This window comes from Laetiporus sulphureus (genome assembly GCF_001632365.1).
Source record: "Laetiporus sulphureus 93-53 unplaced genomic scaffold LAESUscaffold_115, whole genome shotgun sequence".
NCBI lineage: Eukaryota > Fungi > Basidiomycota > Agaricomycetes > Polyporales > Laetiporaceae > Laetiporus > Laetiporus sulphureus.
In genome coordinates this window covers 1-16,387 of record NW_024468624.1, presented here as the reverse complement: position 1 = coordinate 16,387, position 16,387 = coordinate 1, and the positions used below count along the sequence as shown (strand labels likewise).

The following is a 16,387-nucleotide window of genomic DNA, read 5'->3' as shown; positions in this document are numbered from 1 at the left end:
ATGTGTAAAGCAATCTGCCGGTTTGACAAATAGATACCCAATTTTTATAATACTAATTCACATTTTCTTTCCATTTTACATGCAGAAAAATGGCCCCATGTCTGGGGTGAGAGGCCTTCTGTTGCTTCGTTGATTGTGGCATGCGTCAATGGCTCAGATGTATTAATTTTTATTCATACGATAGGATACAGATCGATGTAACTGATAAGCCAGCCCATTGGGGAACCCTATAGTAGGGTTTATCAGTATAGTACCACTGCCCATGGGCCAAATTGGCCACTGTACAAAAGAAGCGGTGACTAGGTGGCGCGCACCATAGACGTTGCTCCGGGTGTCAGAATCATGGTTGAAAAAGTGAGGGCTGATCCCGAGAACCTTGGCTGTAAGTCTCTTCATCTTCTTTCTTGCGCGTTTCAGTTTCCACGTACTCACATCTTTTTGCCTTTCCAGCCGCGACCATGAAGCAGCATGGTCGACTGTATCAATCGCAGATACTCAGCCCAGGCTCCCCCACAAGACACTGTGGGCTCTCCTACGTTTCCCGCCTCTCCCACCATCAGCGAGGCCGATACCCTCTACTCATAGCTCAGTAACGACTCAGACGCCCTCACCGTCGTCTCCCCCGCACTGATCTCCAAGTTCGAGATGACCTACTGGTATCATGGCATTTCCGGCAACCCTCCCAAACTCATGTGGCGTTCCGATTTCGAGGCCAACCCCTTCCCCATCCCCGCGCTTAGAGCCCGCTTCTTCAAAATCCCCCACAAAACTGCCCACGGTGTCTTCAATACGCCGCTTAACGCTGTATGGGATACTGTCGCTCCTCAGATCTTAGCATCGATGAAGGCCCATGGCCTTAAGTACTCTGCGCTGAAGACAGTGCGCTTCTCGATCGTCGAGGATGGCAAGGAGGAAACTTTGGGCCCAGTCGTGGTATGGATCGCGGTTCGTCCCAACACCATTAACGCCGAGGGTGTTCACAATGCCACGCCCGATATCCTTGACATCCTCGCTGAATCCCAGATCACCGATGTCGTCGTCGAGTGGTACGAAGGGTCGGTCGAAAGGCTGGTCGGCCCGCCTCTGATGAGCGTCAAGGACAACACCAGTCCCATATTCGGCCTCAACCACCCCTTTAACACTGGCCTCGGCATCCCCATCGCCAGGCAGTCCGATGATGCGCAGGGCACCCTCACGTTCCTGTTCCGGGAGATGAAGGCCAGCAATGGCGACCCCAGTGATAGAATCCTCGCCCTCACCAACAAACACGTCGCCTCCGTCGACACGACCACCCATTACGAGTTGGACGCGGCCAACCCTCAACATATCCTTGTCTGTGGTGAACGTCGTCTCGCTCGTGCCGTCGTCGAGATCGAAGACGCCGTCAACACCGGGTTTCGCGATGCCATTAGACATGCCGGAGAATTAGCGGCCTTGAAGTTGAAGTCGGGCGGGGCGAACAGCACGGCCCTGGGACGCAAGCAGACCGCCTTGGACGCCCAGAACGAAGACAACGCCACTCTCCAGACGTTCTTCGACGAAGTCCAAGCCAACTGGCAGGATACCAACGGCCGCAGGCTCGGTGAAGTCGACTGGGCTCCCGAGATCTCCGTCAGGGTTGACGACCGCAACTACACTCGCGATATCGCCACATTCGCCGTCGATGGGGAGAAGCTCGAGAATTTTGAGCGTAAAATCGTAGACCTGGGTGCGTTCCGTCCCCTTGAAGGCATTCCAATTTCGCTTACTAACATTCAACTCTTCAGGAAACCAATACAGCGCCGGTAAACTCGAGGATCCCTTCTGGCCCATCGCTGCCGTTCGCGGGAACAGGAACATCCCAGCCGACCTCCAGCTCCCCATCACTCGCGCTCTGCCTCGCCGCCTCGTCAACAGTCCCGACACGGAGGACAAGAACGGCGAGCCCCTTTACATCGTCGCCAAGTACGGCGGCACGACTAAGCTCTCATTGGGCCGCTATTCCGGCATGGAGGCTTATACCTGCACCGACCTCGGACTGGAGTCCAGGGACGTGGTCGTCTATAAATATGGCAAGAATTCTGGCGACTTCGAGGTTCTTCCCGAGCATCTGTCAGGGAGAAAGAGAGAGATGGGGAGAGAGATTGTGAGCAGGTCTTCATTCATGACGGAGGGGGCATAGATGGACGACATACCTCGACGAGAAACCCATGCAGTAGGCACACCGACTTGACGACGTTCGAGAGACGATTGTGATCCAGATCACGACGACGAAGTAGAGCGGCACACGACAGTGCGTTGGGGATGGTGGTGAGGACGACGAGGCCGAACATGAAGTACTGCTTGTAGGGAAGGAATCTCGAATCCTGGTTCGTCACCTTGGGCGGAGGTGTTCTGGCGGCCAGGATGAGGTGGAGGAGAAAAGAGGCGATGGCGAGACATGAGGATGAAAGGGCCGGGAGATTGGATATGTAAACGATACTGGAAGGAGTGGAAAAGACGGTCCGGGAGTGAAAGAGGATCACAGCCCCGGAAAGTCCGCCTAGTAGTTGTGCAGACATAGTGGCGAGTACGCCGTGTTCAGGCCACACGAATGAGCACTTCCGAGAAGTGTCATCCAGACGGTCAGCCATCACGTTCCAAATAAATCGCGACAGTTCTTAATACCAGTCCCGAAGCCTTTGTCTCAGCATCATGTGTAGGACAGCCAATAGTTTTTGAAGAATGTATACACCGAGAAATGGCAGTCTAATCCATCACAATGTCCATGACGTGTCAGTCAAATCGAGAACTTAGTCCACACCTCCACCAGCCCATCGGTCAACTTGGTAGGCAGTGCCCACAAGGGAAGGAACGCCTTCACCTCTTCCAACGCAGGAATCAGGCCGCTACGTGCGACTGGAGTACTCCCACCAGCGGAGCCACTGGCATACTCTGCCCACTCGCATGCAGCCCGCCCTTGCATATGGGCAGAGCTCGAGTCGTTCTCTGTGCCATTCCATCCAAACTCCACCGAGAATCCTCTCTCCCACGTCCGTGTCCACAGCCTCACCTCCTTCACGCCCTCCGCAGGCATCTCATATCCGGGCAAGAATTGTCCATCGGTACCGCTCACCTGTGGCGCGTCCTCCTCGTCCGAGCGACGGATCTTGTAGTAGCTGATCGGCTTGTCAAAGTACAGTCTGCAGCCACGTGTATTGGTCCCTTTAACGTATATCATTGCGCTAGTGTCGTTCAGTCGCGTCGTCTTGACGTCGATCCATTGCGCGTGAGGTCCCTCCGTCTCGTTCCCTCCAGGCCAGGGCAGGAGCTCGCTCTCCCACAAACATTCGTACAGGCCTGGTCGGACCAACGTGTCCTCATGACATTGCACGTCCTTTCCCCAGGATGACGGCATGTCACGTACGATATGGCGGTCGACATAACCGTGCAGCCCAGTCAGGGATGTTACAGCTCGCACAACCCTGTTCGAGCTGTTCTGCTGAAAAATCACCGACATTTCAGCGTTGCCGGCATTGACAGCTAAGGGAGTCGACAATGAATCGTAAGGAGGTAGGTCAACCTCAACTTGCTGTTGCACGAATACTTTGAAGGGCTTGTCTAGGGTAAACGGCAACGCAGTCCAAGAAAACACCAGTCCAAGAACGAGAAGGACTGATGCGACGAGCGTGAGTCCATAGTGGAGCTTATGTGCAAACGGTGCCAGAGGAATGAAAATGAACATCGATAGTACCGAGAGGGCTCCATAAACTGCGGTTCAAATTTGAATTTGATCAAAAACACGACGGAACGCCATGTACTCAGTGCTCACCAATTAAGGGGCTACTTCCGTCCACCAGCGTATTCATCATCGCTTGCAGTTGAAGAAGCTCCAGCTGGAACAGGAGCAGCGCAGTAATTGGCACGCCCACAAGGAGCTGCAAGATCCACCAGCCAAACTCGTCATATTTCGCATGCACTGCATCTGCGCTGGCAACTCCGCGGCTCTGGTGCATTAGGGGCGTAATCTCCGTTGGCTCCGTCTCAACAATCTCGCCCTGAGTGTCACTGTGCTCCTGCTCGTCTATGGGGTGGTGAGGGTCTTCTGGGACTTCGTACAGCACGCCGCTGACAAACCGGCGGCCCGTGTCATTGCTCTCATCGTGAACATCGTCCACAGTCATGTCAAATGCCGCTTTGTTGCCCGCGTCTCCCATCCTCCGCGCCCGTACGCTTCCTTCAATAAATGCGACCGACAGCGCAAGCCATGCACAAATATTCCATGCAGTAATCCAGTATCCACCACCGATCTGATTTTTGTTGACTTGGACTGTGGCGGCGATGAGCAGGATCCAGGTGAAAACATAATGTTCGAGTAGCATAGCTAGCTTCTGCGAGGATGGTGGGGAAGGCAGAAGCCGCTGAAGCAACTGAATCGGAAAGGCGATCACGAGAAAGGAGAGGGACAGAAACGTCATGAGCACCAAAAATGGGTGAGCATGGACAACCTGTAGAGCAAGGCACTTAGTGGTTGTTATATTCAACCATAACTTCAACTTGAGCTCACGTAGGGGTTGACGCTGAGATAGCCGGCTACGACGCCGATTTGAGCGGCTACTCCCAATATGAGCGCCACCCAGAACCGGCTCCAAGCTATTAGAACTCGTAGGACCTCTTTAGTTCTGACCCATGTTCCACTTGTGGCGTGTTGCTCAGCCGCGCGTTCCTCTCGTAACGATGCCAGCGAGTCAGCATGCTCCCGCGTTCAGGCAATATACTTCAAAACTCACCAGAAGGCTTCTTAGTCCCGAACCGCAGAACGACCAATAGAACGAACGTCGTAAGAGGTCCGATGACAAGGAATATGACGTTGGTCACAAAGAGCGAGTGCAGCGAGAATAGCACGAGCTTAGATCTCAAAACTGGTTTGCGACATAAGCAGGTTGCACGGCATCACCATATTGACAGGCACTCACGATCAAAGTACACTCCAGATTGCCCATTGTCATCGGACGTTTCGTCGACGTTCAGCAGCGCGACTCCTGCTCCCCTCGCAACCTCCATCATCGCCCACAGTGCCTTTCGACCCTGTCCATAACCCACCCCAGGCACCGAGTCCCGTGTCGTATGATAGTATGCACGATTCTTGTAGAACGCGACGTCTAGGCCAGCCATCGGCTCCGCCTTGCCTATAACAGAGCATTGTCTGAGCTCCGTACGCATACGTGATGTTAAAGACGCACCCTTCAGGCCCAGCGCGTACACTTCATAATCGGTATGGCTCTTTATAACGCCACGCTTGAACGCATCGCCGGTCACGACGTCCGCCTGCAGGTGCCGGATGGCGCTCGAGAGAAAGGCGCGTGTAGGTGCCAGAGACGTGGAACGGAAAAGTAGCGGTCGGCTGTTCGCAGCTAAAGCAGTGTTCATCGTGACTATGGTCAAAAACTCACCCTCCTGATGCAGCCCCTTCCAGATTGATGAAGCTGGAAGTGAGGTTGGACCAAGGGTGCTTCCAGTACACGTATGCCCCATTCAGACCGTCTTCCTCCCCATTGTTGAATAAGAAAACGGCCGTCCGTCTCGGCCTATGCTTTGGGTTGGACAAGTACCTGACAAGTTCCAGCAACGTCACGATCCCCATGCCGTCATCTGTAGCGCCAGGACCGGTAGAGACCGAATCGTAGTGCGCGGAGAAGAGCACACCAGTCGGCTTGGAGTCTGGTCTGGACAGTGAGCTATCCGTCCCATCAATCTTGACGAGGATGTTCGTCCCCTCGAAATACACGCCATACCCTCTAATGACCCAAGATGCGTTGGAAAGCAGGTCATCTGACAGGTGGACGTGCTCGTGTTCAGCAACGATGGGTTTGAGCTGCGACAGGAGGTACGTCCGCACATCATCGTTGGCATGTGATAGGTATGGGTGCGGACGCGCAGTAATCTGAAACGTGAAGCATGATCAGCGTAGGCCTATTAGACAGTAGTTCATCAGACGCCGTCTGTAAAACGTGCAAACGTCTCATATCACCATCCATAGCACTCCGCCACGAAGAATATCTTATCTCGTCTGATAACCCCCCAGAACTCCCAAAAGTGATGTATGCGGTGATTTGCGTAATATTCGGGCACAATTCTCACCTGGTGCAAGTCAAAATATGCCCTATCCACATTCAATCCACTTGTGTCCTTTGGAACATCATAGAGCTGGTCAGAACGCGAGACCAGAGAGAATAACAAGGCGTAGAGCACGACGGCCAACGTGGTGACTGGAACCGTTGTGAAACCGAACGGCGCCGTCAGCCAGCCACGTATCCTTTCCGCGTCCATGTTGCTGCCTTTGTAGACTGTCTCGGTAGATTGGTCAAATCGAGATTTGAGTTGTGAGCATGAGGGGTGCTGGCACAGCAAGTTGTGGCCCCCCTAATCCAGATTCCAAGGATGGCGAGTCGGGCGCTTCCCACGAAACGTCACATGCACGTGACCTCGGTGTATCATCGTCACCGTCACTCGTTCTCTTTGTCTTGGCTGACTCTCGCAAAATGAAGATATAGCCTGAAGGTGCATTGGCAGCCTGTATGACCAAGACCCCAAGTCGCTATATAGGATGCGCAGACAATCAGCCACGAGTGAGCAAACTGTGTTGCGTCTTCAGACTTCAACCTCAGCTAGAGATCAGGAACTTGTTGCCCCTGCAACTCTTCACCTGATCATGATTCTAATTAATTCAACTGTAGCGGTTGCAAGAAGAGACTTATACGGCCGACAGATCCATCTGTCGTACTGCGTATCATCGTTCTGTTGCTTGCCACAAGCTTAGCCCGATGACGACCTGATTGTCGCTTTAGACAGACACTCGCAAGTAATTCTCGTTCTGGAAAAGAATGGAAATCTAAGGGACTGTAACAGAGTTAATGCGAAGGAGCTCATTGAAAGCAATCCTAAGGCTAACACGCCGTCAACCCCCACCGATAATTTTCGGTCAAAATGCAGAAATCACTCGATGAGTCGCATGAACGCATATTACGCTTCAGCATGCCAGGATGGGGGAGGAGATGCGACTCGATGGACTTCCTGAAGACCCGAATTCCCTGAGCGTGATGGAAAGGTTACCATTCGGAGCGCGTTGCATCTCGACCTCGGTAGAGACTTGTCGATCATTGCAGGCATACATCAAACTTCGTGGAAACCTCAAATACAAAGACCTTTCATGGATGATCTTAAGAGATTGTAGCACCATTACTCAAAATCCCCTCCGAGCTCCACGTGTGTGCCTACCTGGATAGCGCATAGGAAGTGCTCGAACACGCATGGTTCATTTCCCTCCCTGGCTGATTCCCTTCCGTTGGGTCGAAGAGCCCTCCCGGACCCCGAAGAGGGACATTTCAGCTGCTTGGTCGGCAGTAACTTTACGAGGTTCCGAACGGAGGGAATCCTGACTGCTCCGTTCGGCAGCATTGCTCTGGGTGACCAGCAAGCACCGATCTTGGTATTCCTGAGCTTCACACCGATCCACGCCTACCCTCGACATCGATGCAGAGATCCCTCTGAGACCTGGCGATGAGTTGCGACCCAGGCCCCAAGCTATCGGGCGTCGCAGACGACGCGTTCTAGCTACACTCGATGGACCGAGAAAGAATCCAGCGACACTTATTGGATGCATTCTGGGCCGAATTGGGCGCTGTCGGGTCTTTGGCGGTCATACCTTCCGAAGATTCGCATCCTTCACTCAATAGTGGATCATGACGTGCTGTTCTTCGCCATCAAACGTGGGCAATATGTTCTTGTCGAACTGTAGAGAACTACAATTCTATCAGCGGAGACCAGCAATGCTGACCTGGGGGCTGGGAGGACAGTGCGATACTAGGCGTGCTCAATTCTTAGAGTTCGGCACGCCAGTTCAGTTCGTCGACCTCAAATACCAAAGGAACGGCGATGCCGAGCAAATGCCGAGAATTACATAAGCAAATGTGGCTGTTGAGATGTCCGGCAGTTAATTCTATCTTTGGGACATTCCTACATTTCTTGTGTGAATTGCTGCTTGTGTAAACCCCAAATTGCGATGCGGACATCCCTGAAAAGAAGACTGCACACCCACAATCTTCTCACGGTTTGTGGTGTCCAGCTGCAGACAACCTCGGTGGGGATCACAGTGACGAATGGCTGTGTATCTCACTCTCACAAAGTCACAACATAGATGAGGAACAATAATGACATTGACAGCAGCTACTGCATGGTCCTGCATATTGCTGTCATCAAATGTGCTGAGATAGTCTGTGTAATTATTGCTTGGAAGCATTTTAACATTCAGGCTAAGCAACTCTGTGCATACATGTTGCAATCCATGGTAAACCAGAGCCTGAGGGAAGGTGCGACGGGAGATGGCAATAAAAATCGAGAAAATGTAAAGCAATCCTTCGGAAATAATCTCGCCACTCCTGTTCCCTGCCTAGCGTTCCCACGAGCCACTTGGCTTACATAATACTCGGCATCTGCTCGGCATCGCCGTCCCCTTGGTATTTGAGGTCGACGAACTGAACTGGCGTGCCGAACTCTAAGAATTGAGCACGCCTACTAATGCGACAACCGTTCCAGTGGCACCTTTTCGATCAGAGAATATAAGCCACAACTCTAGCCCCCGAGCCATCACGGCGATATGCAGATACAGATCGATGTACAGTACACCTGCTCATAATGCATTCCCTCATAGTGCATAACACCTCATAACGCATAGCTCCATGTGGGCACGGAGTTGGTGCCCGCCAAATTATGCATGAGATCTCATACCGCATAATGCATACCTAAAACGCGGCATTATGCATTATGATATCGTGAGAATAATATCTAACTAGGAAATTTCACGTGCATTGAAGGTTATACAGGACGCATAACACCATTTTTGTCCCATAATTATGTTTATAAATTATGTTTATGTCCAAATTTGGGGGTACTAAACCAGGTTTGTCGCAAAAAAGGAGTAATAATCTGGTGAAATGTGAGGCCTATTTTGTGTGCGTGACAGCCCTACCTTGAAAAGTCACGCATAGTCACTCAACGTCACACTATGTGACAGCCTGGTAATGCATACTACCTCATAATGCATAGCCAAACCTGGGCACCGACATTATGCGTTATGAGCAGGTGTACCGTATGCGGCATTGATTTGCGCAAACCAATAAGTTGAGGAATAGTTGTTTGGTGTCCGATGAGAAATTGTATTGCTGACTAAGCAGACGGTTTACTGATCGGCTCGATCGCGTCTGCTCCGAGTCACTTGCCACTTGCCCGTACTTATTTTGCCCGTCTAATAAATCCTTCCTTCGGAGCAGCAGCTTGTGATCAAGACGTGCCATCCCTCTTGCAGCAGGAACACCGCCATTCAATTCACGCTCCACGATTCAACTCACCCACCTCAGAAAATCGCAAAACCTCTATCGCTCACGCTCACGAACGCTTGCAATCGGCGTCCATTTCTATACGGCAATCCTAGTATCTGCGCAAAATTATAGCCACCCAGTAGTGCGGAACACTGTCCGTACCTTCCATCTAGCATCGTCTGGTATGCTATGTTCAACCTAGCATGCTTTCGTCCACCTATACGCCTGCTGCACCGACTGTCTTTCGTCCGTTGTTATAGCGAGGAAGCTGCAACGATATCGCAGAACACTGATCACCGCTCCTCTGCACCGACATCAGAACATTCTTCCGCGCTCATCCTCCACATACCCAAGTCCTCCATCTACTCTCTCGGGGACTCCAGTGGCATATCCGAGCCTCTCTTGCGAGACGTCTCCTGGACTGTTCGGCCAAATGAGGCATGGGCCATCGTCACCGCTGGCTATGGCAGCAGCAAGCGCACTTTGCTGAAAGCTCTGATAGGTCAGCGGCGGATTGATCCTTTCCCTCCAGATGGCATATTCCCTTTTATCAAGCACAAAGACCTCGCCTCACACGTAGTGCTTGTGAGCAGTGGTCGAAATACGCCGGGAGCAGAGTTCTATGACTACACCGCTCGGTACGGGGCTATCCGTGACGGTGACAAGAAGACGCTGCGGGAGGCCTACTTCACTGAATCCGGCCCGTCGACAGACAAACTGGCCATCCCTTCTTTGCACGAAAGGAGGCGCGTCGACGGATCTACACATTCGAAGAAGCAGACGCTGTTCAAAAAGCTTATCCGTGACCTTGGCCTATCAAAGCTTTTAGAGCTCCCTGTCGTTGCACTGAGTAACGGACAGATGCGTCTGGTGCGGATTGCGAAAGCGCTATTGCGCCAGCCTTCGCTGCTTCTGTTGGATGAGCCGTTAAGTGAGTTGCATCGCCTCGGAGACGACGAGATGCTGATTCATTCTGTCTACTCGTTAGCGGGGCTCGATGTCGATACGCGTTCCTTACTTGTAAGATTCCTGCGCAGGTTGCACTTTTCTTCGGATCCGAGCAACCCGCACGTTATTCTCGGGATGCGTCCAAATGATCCTCTTCCTGACTGGATCACCCATGTCGCCTTGGTCACATCCGAACACACGGTCCTGACAGGGACAAAGCAGGAGCTTGCCTCGGAGATCGAAGGGAAGTTCCGGGCCAATCTGGGGCTCCACCACACCACCCAGCAAGGCGAGCGAAAGCTCGGCTACGAGATCATCCGCGTCTCTGATCTCAACCTCAGCTACGGCGACCGTCAGGTGCTCAAAAACGTCAACTGGACGATCCACGAAAACTCACGCTGGCACCTGATGGGCGACAATGGTGCTGGAAAGACGACGCTCCTCGCCATGATCACTGGCGAGCACCCGCAGTCGTTCACACACGCCGACTGCCTGCGCATATTGGGACGACAGCGCGACAGCTGGCCGACTGTGGCGCTCAACGGGCGCATCGGGCGCACCTCGCCCGAGCTACACCACGCGTTCCCGCGGCGGCCGGGCATGACAGTGTGGGACGTCGTCGGAACGGGCTTCCACGGCGAGTTCGTGCCGCGCGGGCGACTGCACGTTGGGATGAATGCAGATGGCACGTCGCTCGAGCCTGCTGGGAGGGTCGAGACGTGGCGCGTCCGCCGGATGTGGCAGGTGCTCGAAGGCCTCGGGCCCCGTTCGTGGGCGGGCCGCGTGGCGGACGGCGACTACGAGGCGGAGGAGGACAAGGCGTTCGCGAAGCGCCATTTCGTGGACCTCTCGCCTGGCGAGCAGTCGATCGTGCTGCTGATGCGCGCGCTGGTGGGCCGGCAGCAGCTCGTGCTGCTCGATGAGGTGTGGTCTGGGATGGACGATGGGATGGTGCAGGCGGTGCGGAGGTATTTGGCGGATGGCGGTCGAGGGCTGTTGCCGACGCAGGCATGTGTGATTATCAACCATTTTGAGGAGGAGGTGCCGTGGACTCGGCAGGAGGGCCTGCAGAGGCTGCTGTTGAAGGATGGGGAAGCGCATGAGGTGAAGTGAACCCGGGCTTGCGGTGTTGGTTCGCAGCGCCCATTCGAAGACCTCCACGGCGCCTTAAAGCTTTCAGTGAAGCATACATGCAATTCTCACACAAGAAATGCACCATGGAGGATCATCAAAAGCCGCACATCGTATATCATGAGCCGTAATGCATTCCGCACATGATGAAGGTCTTGCTCTGTTGGCTTTCGAGCAACACTTTTGCGACTCAATCGCAGGCGTTCCCGCCGTTGCTTACTATACGCGACACTCGTTTACGTCGTTGACCTCTATACAGTACGAAAGACCTGAGGAGACCACCGGGCTCTCGTGACATCCCACTGTTACCACACGTCGGCTCTACATACCTATCATCGATCAGACAAACCGTCTCTGTTAGACATGAACGTCATTTGAACGCTTTCAATTCAACGTGAGGGTACACATAGGCCAGTCCTGTCAACTAAAGAACGGGAGTTTGGTCCATACTAATACACTGCGTCCACCGATTCCTGTTTCCTGCATCAGCTATTCCCACCACATCACCCATCGCTAAACCACTCACGTCTTGTCTGACCCTACGGCAAGCTCAGTATCGTCTTCATGAACTGCTCATAATTGATCTGTATCCACCCATCGCGGTCCGTGTCGAGGCGCTGGAACGACTCCGTGAGCTGCTTCACCGCGACGCACGCGCGCACGAAGCGGTCGAACGTGATCCCCGGCGGCCCATCCGTTCCCGCGGAGCCTGACTTGCCCACGCCGGGTCCTTCAGTGATATCTGCCCAGGTCAGCGGGATGTGCGCGAGAGAGTGGAGGGGGAGAAACTCACCGTACTTGCGCTCGACGAGCTGGAGCAGCTGCGGCGAGAGGTTGTACCCAAACTGCGTGAGCGCATCGCGCAGTTCGCGCACGTCGATCGAGCCGGAGTGGTCCCGGTCGAAGTGTCGGTAGACGTTTTGCCAGTCCTGGGATGGTCGGTCAGACAGTTGCGGATTGGCGAACATAATTAGCGTACCTTGATGTACTTCCACAGGCCGGAAAACTTCGCGGTAGAAATGAGCTAGAGTCCGTCTGAGAACGAGTGGACGAAGCGTTACCTCGTTGAAGCCAATCGTACCACTCCGGTCAGAGTCCTGCTCAATATGATCAGAGCAACGACTTGGATCAGACGAACGTACAACGCACAAACATTGTCATCAACATCTTAACAGTGTCAAGATCGAACGCTGTGCGCGATGATGTCAGTCTCCGAACCACAATTCATTCAAATGGATGATCACACTTACGCGACCAATCGCCGTTGATCAACGCCTTCTCTGCAAGCCACAAAATTACATTCAGACCTGAGGAACAATGATTTAAATAACATCTTCAAACAACTCACGGAGCTCGTGCACGCTGATCTGCCCCGAATGGTCAGCGTCGACCGAGATGAACCACTGCCACAGCCTGCACACCCACACATATTAGCGCGCGCATTTTTCTCTCCGCAGGATATTGCACACTCACTGAGGGTCCGCACCAGGAGGAGGACCCTGCGGCGGGCGTTGAGGCGCGAATCCGCCTGGTTCGCCGCTGTATTGGCCTCCATAGCCCCCACCCCCGCCGTATCCACCACCACCATAACCGCCACCGTATCCGCCTCCGTAGGACATGCTGTTCTGTGCTGCTGGATAGAGTGTGTCGGGGAAAGATGCTTCGTCAAGGAGACTCTGAAGACGACTTTGTACTCCTGACGAGCGTCGACAGGAATGCACCGCTTCTTGGCGCGCTTGTCCACAACCAGGGCGCAGTGCCAAGCCTACCACAGCGTGAGTAAGGCGGCAGTGCGGCCAGCTCCTGAGCGTGGTCCATTTTTCAGATATCCAGGTTCTGAGTCCAGAATTTTGCACAGCAGGTAGGAGTAGAGCACTGCATCGATATGCCTGCCGAGTTCTGAGGTGGCAAGGCTGCGTACGTACAGAAGATGGATCCTTCGAGGGAGCCTGAATCGAACCGATCACGATCACGACACAGACACGCCATCACGTGCCCAGGAGTCGAACCGCGTCCGACATACGCCACACGCGCGCCACGACGCTCGAACTCTTCGTTCCTTCCATCCACTTAGCATGCTATTCAGGTGTACAGACGCAGACACCCGCTCTTCCGCAGAGCTCATTGTCCTCTTCCATGGGTCTGAGCATGTCCTCCTGCCACTGCCGGAAACCTACGAGGTACCTGTTTGCTATGCCCAACTTCCAGTGCATTTCTGATGCCCTCGCAGGATGCGATCAAAACTGCCCAGCAGGAATTCTCCCTGGATGGCGAGCTCTGTCTGGTGACGCACGGCCTCGCGGGCTGTGCAGGACAGAAAGTCCGCATCCACGCCGATGCGTGGGAGGGCATCCGTCGCGTGCTCGCATCCGTCTCCGTCGAGACGCGCACCACCTCTTCCCGGACGTCAAGCAACACGTTGACTTCGACGGCAGCGGAGAGCGCGTCGCGAGTGATAACACACGAGCACGGCGCGCGCCCCTCGCCGCGCGTCCTGTCTGAGGGGAGAAACAGGCGGCTTTCCCGGTTGTCTCTCGTGTCGAATTCAGGATTTGCCCCCGCGTCAGCGCTGTTGGGCAAGTTGGATCTGGACGTGAGTCTGAGCGCGACGAACGTTGAGGACGAGGATGAGGAAGAGGAAGTACGGGGAGTCATCGCCTCTCCCAGCAAGAGCAAGGGTACGTCGCGTGGGAGTGTGTACTCTGAGGAGGAGGACGAGGAGGAGGATGAGTTTCAGGATGAGCACAGCACGCCGGAGAAGGAGAAAAAGGCACAGAATGCAGCGTCGAAGCAGTATAATTTGCAAGACGAGTCAAAAGGCGCGGAGAAAGATAAGAAGGCATTGAAGGCCACCCCCAGGCGGGACAAACTCCAGGAGGAGCCAGACATTGTAATCAAGAAAGAAGCAAACAATACCGTATCCAAGAGAGCGAACCCCAGCCCGAATTGGGCGGAGGCGCTCTTCGTCGACGAATCCAAACGTCCACTTTCCTCCAGCGTACGCCAATTGAAGCTGTCGTCGCTGGCCACCCCGAAACGTAACCACGCTTTCGAGAGCCAGTTGAAGTTCACGCATACGCCGAGGACACCGTTTCGATCGCCCGTGAAGCTGAGCGCGTTGACGTCAGCGGTGGCGGCGAATGGAACGAGTAATCAAGGGGTGAAGCCAATATCAAGTAGGTCTCGATTAACATGATCACCCGAATCAACTCTAACGCCATGCTGCTCAGACCGCCCAATCGACTCTCCTACGAGATCGAAGAAAGGACCTACCCCATTGACTCCTCAACCACAGACCACCGGTGAGCCTACGCACCAACATCCTACCCTAACGCACAAAAGTTCACACTCAACAGCACCAACGCCAAACCCGGCCGAAGACCGGTTCGTCGTCTCGATCGAGTACGACGACGGCACGTCGGGCATCCAGGCGTGTCAGTTCAAGACGCGCGCGCGACACACCGTCGGGAAGGTGCTCATGCAGGCGTGCCGCACGTTCGGCATCGAGCATCTCTATGATCGGTACGCCCCCTTTCCACCCACCCACAATCACTCTGCTTGTAGTTATTGTTCTGGGCTGATTATTGTCGGTTGGTTGGGCAGGGCGCGCATGGTGCTGGTGGTAGAGACGGGCGAGGACGAGGACTTCATGCTGCACCGATACGTCTGTGCGAAAGAGGACACGATGGCGCGGGCGGGCGCGGAGATGGATTCCAGGTTTGTGCTGGAGGTGGATGGGGATGAAGTTGATGAGTGAGCATCGTGTGTGGTGCACACCCGGTTGAAGGGAGATGTTGGACAGACTTGATTTATTTTCGCGATTGGATAGAGAGAGCAAAGATGATTGTCTTACGGATGGATACACATTCTATGGAGGCTTTGTACGTGGCCGAACATGCAACAAAAACTGATTGTGAACGTAAAAAAGAACACTAGCCCACCGCGAAGGTCGAACTCGCAGCCTTCAGATTCAAAAACCAAACGATCCGTTCCACCATCCGGCAAGCCAAGACAGCTTTCCTGGATCATCACAAATGAGCAAATAGAATCTGACACTATCCGATTCAGCTGGAGGGCGCCTACCCCAGACGCCGAACAATATACATATTTATTACAAAAAAAGTCCAACTGAACCAAAACCTGTGCTGAACATTTGTTACATACATCGATAGCATCCCGCGTATGATACACATTAACACACACATCCATGTCCTACTGTACAAAAACACGCATCCAGCAAAGACCAATCCAGACAACCAATAACGAGATAAAAGCAAAACAAACGCTACAAAAAAAACTTGAAGTATGCATGCATGCGACCTTGCCTCCCTCCCCACGCCCTCCTCTCCAAGCTCCAAGTTCCAGGCACCAGCACTAGCTCCCGCAGCAGCCCCCAACCCCCGCCTCCAGCTTCATTGTGCCTGATTGATGCGTCATATCGGCTAGGAGCCTAAGACACGCCAATGCACGGGCGGGCGGGCGGCAGGGAGGGATTGATCACTCGGGCGTACCTGCCCATCAGCGGGTATATAACGCGGAGGCATCTTTGTACGAGACACCGCCAAGTACAGGGTCGAGAGACAGCCGGTTGACAGTGACATTTGCGGGCGACGGTGATGACATTGTCGTGTCAGTCAGTCAGTCGGTCGTGATGGGGACGGGGATGCAGACGGGGGCGGGGACGGGGCGAGGGCAGGTTGGGGTATATATGCAGACAAATGTGCACAGGGCGCCGCCTATGATGGTAGAGAAGACAAGACTAGGACGCATCGCATAGACAAAGCAGGCAGCAACAGCATCAGCAGAGGCAGGCAGCACAAACAGCAACACAGATCGGTGGGAATCATAACAAGACAGGGTATGCACGGAGCTAACCCGCTGCACGCGGGAACTCCTCCGGGGTAGACAAGTCAACCAGATCTACAAACAAACCGAACGCACAGCACGTCAGCACCATCGTCTTTCATCCAGTC

The 16,387-nt window shown here is 53.9% G+C and overlaps 8 protein-coding genes across 8 annotated transcripts; 4 read left to right on the top strand and 4 right to left on the bottom strand.

Moving 5' to 3' along the window:
- Positions 1–342: 342 nt before the first annotated feature.
- LAESUDRAFT_746029 (uncharacterized protein) lies at positions 343–2,271 on the top strand (the record flags this gene model as incomplete). The annotated part of the gene is made up of 4 exons (XM_040911405.1): positions 343–386; positions 468–522; positions 586–1,708; positions 1,767–2,271. 4 exons carry the CDS (start codon positions 343–345, stop codon positions 2,159–2,161), a joined length of 1,617 nt encoding a protein of 538 aa, XP_040757508.1. The 3' UTR covers positions 2,162–2,271.
- A 487-nt stretch (positions 2,272–2,758) lies between these two features.
- LAESUDRAFT_765215 (uncharacterized protein) lies at positions 2,759–6,288 on the bottom strand (the record flags this gene model as incomplete). The annotated part of the gene is made up of 8 exons (XM_040913604.1): positions 2,759–3,729; positions 3,791–4,466; positions 4,526–4,686; positions 4,749–4,880; positions 4,935–5,147; positions 5,202–5,362; positions 5,412–5,902; positions 6,100–6,288. 8 exons carry the CDS (start codon positions 6,286–6,288, stop codon positions 2,759–2,761), a joined length of 2,994 nt encoding a protein of 997 aa, XP_040757507.1.
- A 207-nt stretch (positions 6,289–6,495) lies between these two features.
- LAESUDRAFT_72076 (uncharacterized protein) lies at positions 6,496–6,915 on the top strand. Its single transcript, XM_040907884.1, has 3 exons — positions 6,496–6,587; positions 6,638–6,816; positions 6,868–6,915. The coding sequence occupies exons 1-2, from the start codon at positions 6,537–6,539 to the stop codon at positions 6,776–6,778; spliced, it is 192 nt and encodes a 63-aa protein (XP_040757506.1). The 5' UTR covers positions 6,496–6,536; the 3' UTR covers positions 6,779–6,816; positions 6,868–6,915.
- Positions 6,916–7,170: 255 nt separating this feature from the next.
- Positions 7,171–7,729, bottom strand: LAESUDRAFT_72073 (uncharacterized protein). The gene has a single exon (XM_040907875.1). The coding sequence runs from the start codon at positions 7,619–7,621 to the stop codon at positions 7,274–7,276; it is 348 nt and encodes a 115-aa protein (XP_040757505.1). The 5' UTR covers positions 7,622–7,729; the 3' UTR covers positions 7,171–7,273.
- A 1,795-nt stretch (positions 7,730–9,524) lies between these two features.
- LAESUDRAFT_667575 (P-loop containing nucleoside triphosphate hydrolase protein) lies at positions 9,525–11,396 on the top strand (the record flags this gene model as incomplete). The annotated part of the gene is made up of 2 exons (XM_040905316.1): positions 9,525–10,266; positions 10,324–11,396. 2 exons carry the CDS (start codon positions 9,525–9,527, stop codon positions 11,394–11,396), a joined length of 1,815 nt encoding a protein of 604 aa, XP_040757504.1.
- Positions 11,397–11,953: 557 nt separating this feature from the next.
- LAESUDRAFT_739836 (EF-hand) lies at positions 11,954–13,033 on the bottom strand (the record flags this gene model as incomplete). The annotated part of the gene is made up of 8 exons (XM_040911043.1): positions 11,954–12,144; positions 12,208–12,343; positions 12,394–12,420; positions 12,476–12,511; positions 12,564–12,604; positions 12,665–12,694; positions 12,763–12,827; positions 12,888–13,033. The coding sequence occupies 8 exons, from the start codon at positions 13,031–13,033 to the stop codon at positions 11,954–11,956; spliced, it is 672 nt and encodes a 223-aa protein (XP_040757503.1).
- A 254-nt stretch (positions 13,034–13,287) lies between these two features.
- LAESUDRAFT_72032 (uncharacterized protein) lies at positions 13,288–15,217 on the top strand. Its single transcript, XM_040907793.1, has 4 exons — positions 13,288–13,594; positions 13,645–14,590; positions 14,645–14,716; positions 14,771–15,217. Exons 1-4 carry the CDS (start codon positions 13,490–13,492, stop codon positions 15,169–15,171), a joined length of 1,524 nt encoding a protein of 507 aa, XP_040757502.1. The 5' UTR covers positions 13,288–13,489; the 3' UTR covers positions 15,172–15,217.
- LAESUDRAFT_71998 (uncharacterized protein) lies at positions 15,218–15,740 on the bottom strand. The gene has a single exon (XM_040907727.1). The coding sequence runs from the start codon at positions 15,621–15,623 to the stop codon at positions 15,264–15,266; it is 360 nt and encodes a 119-aa protein (XP_040757501.1). The 5' UTR covers positions 15,624–15,740; the 3' UTR covers positions 15,218–15,263.
- Between the last annotated feature and the right edge of the window lie 647 nt (positions 15,741–16,387).

Excerpts from the sequence above, each read along its gene's own strand:
- LAESUDRAFT_71998 (XM_040907727.1), bottom strand. The coding sequence starts at position 15,623 with ATGGATGTGTGTGTTAATGTGTATCATACGCGGGATGCTATCGATGTA.
- LAESUDRAFT_72076 (XM_040907884.1), top strand. The coding sequence starts at position 6,537 with ATGACCAAGACCCCAAGTCGCTATATAGGATGCGCAGACAATCAGCCA. Across the intron at positions 6,588-6,637 it reads GCGCAGACAATCAGCCACGA|GAACTTGTTGCCCCTGCAAC; the intron begins GTGAGCAAACTG and ends GCTAGAGATCAG.
- LAESUDRAFT_72073 (XM_040907875.1), bottom strand. The coding sequence starts at position 7,621 with ATGCATCCAATAAGTGTCGCTGGATTCTTTCTCGGTCCATCGAGTGTA.
- LAESUDRAFT_72032 (XM_040907793.1), top strand. The coding sequence starts at position 13,490 with ATGCTATTCAGGTGTACAGACGCAGACACCCGCTCTTCCGCAGAGCTC. Across the intron at positions 13,595-13,644 it reads CACTGCCGGAAACCTACGAG|GATGCGATCAAAACTGCCCA; the intron begins GTACCTGTTTGC and ends ATGCCCTCGCAG. Across the intron at positions 14,717-14,770 it reads TCCTCAACCACAGACCACCG|CACCAACGCCAAACCCGGCC; the intron begins GTGAGCCTACGC and ends CACACTCAACAG.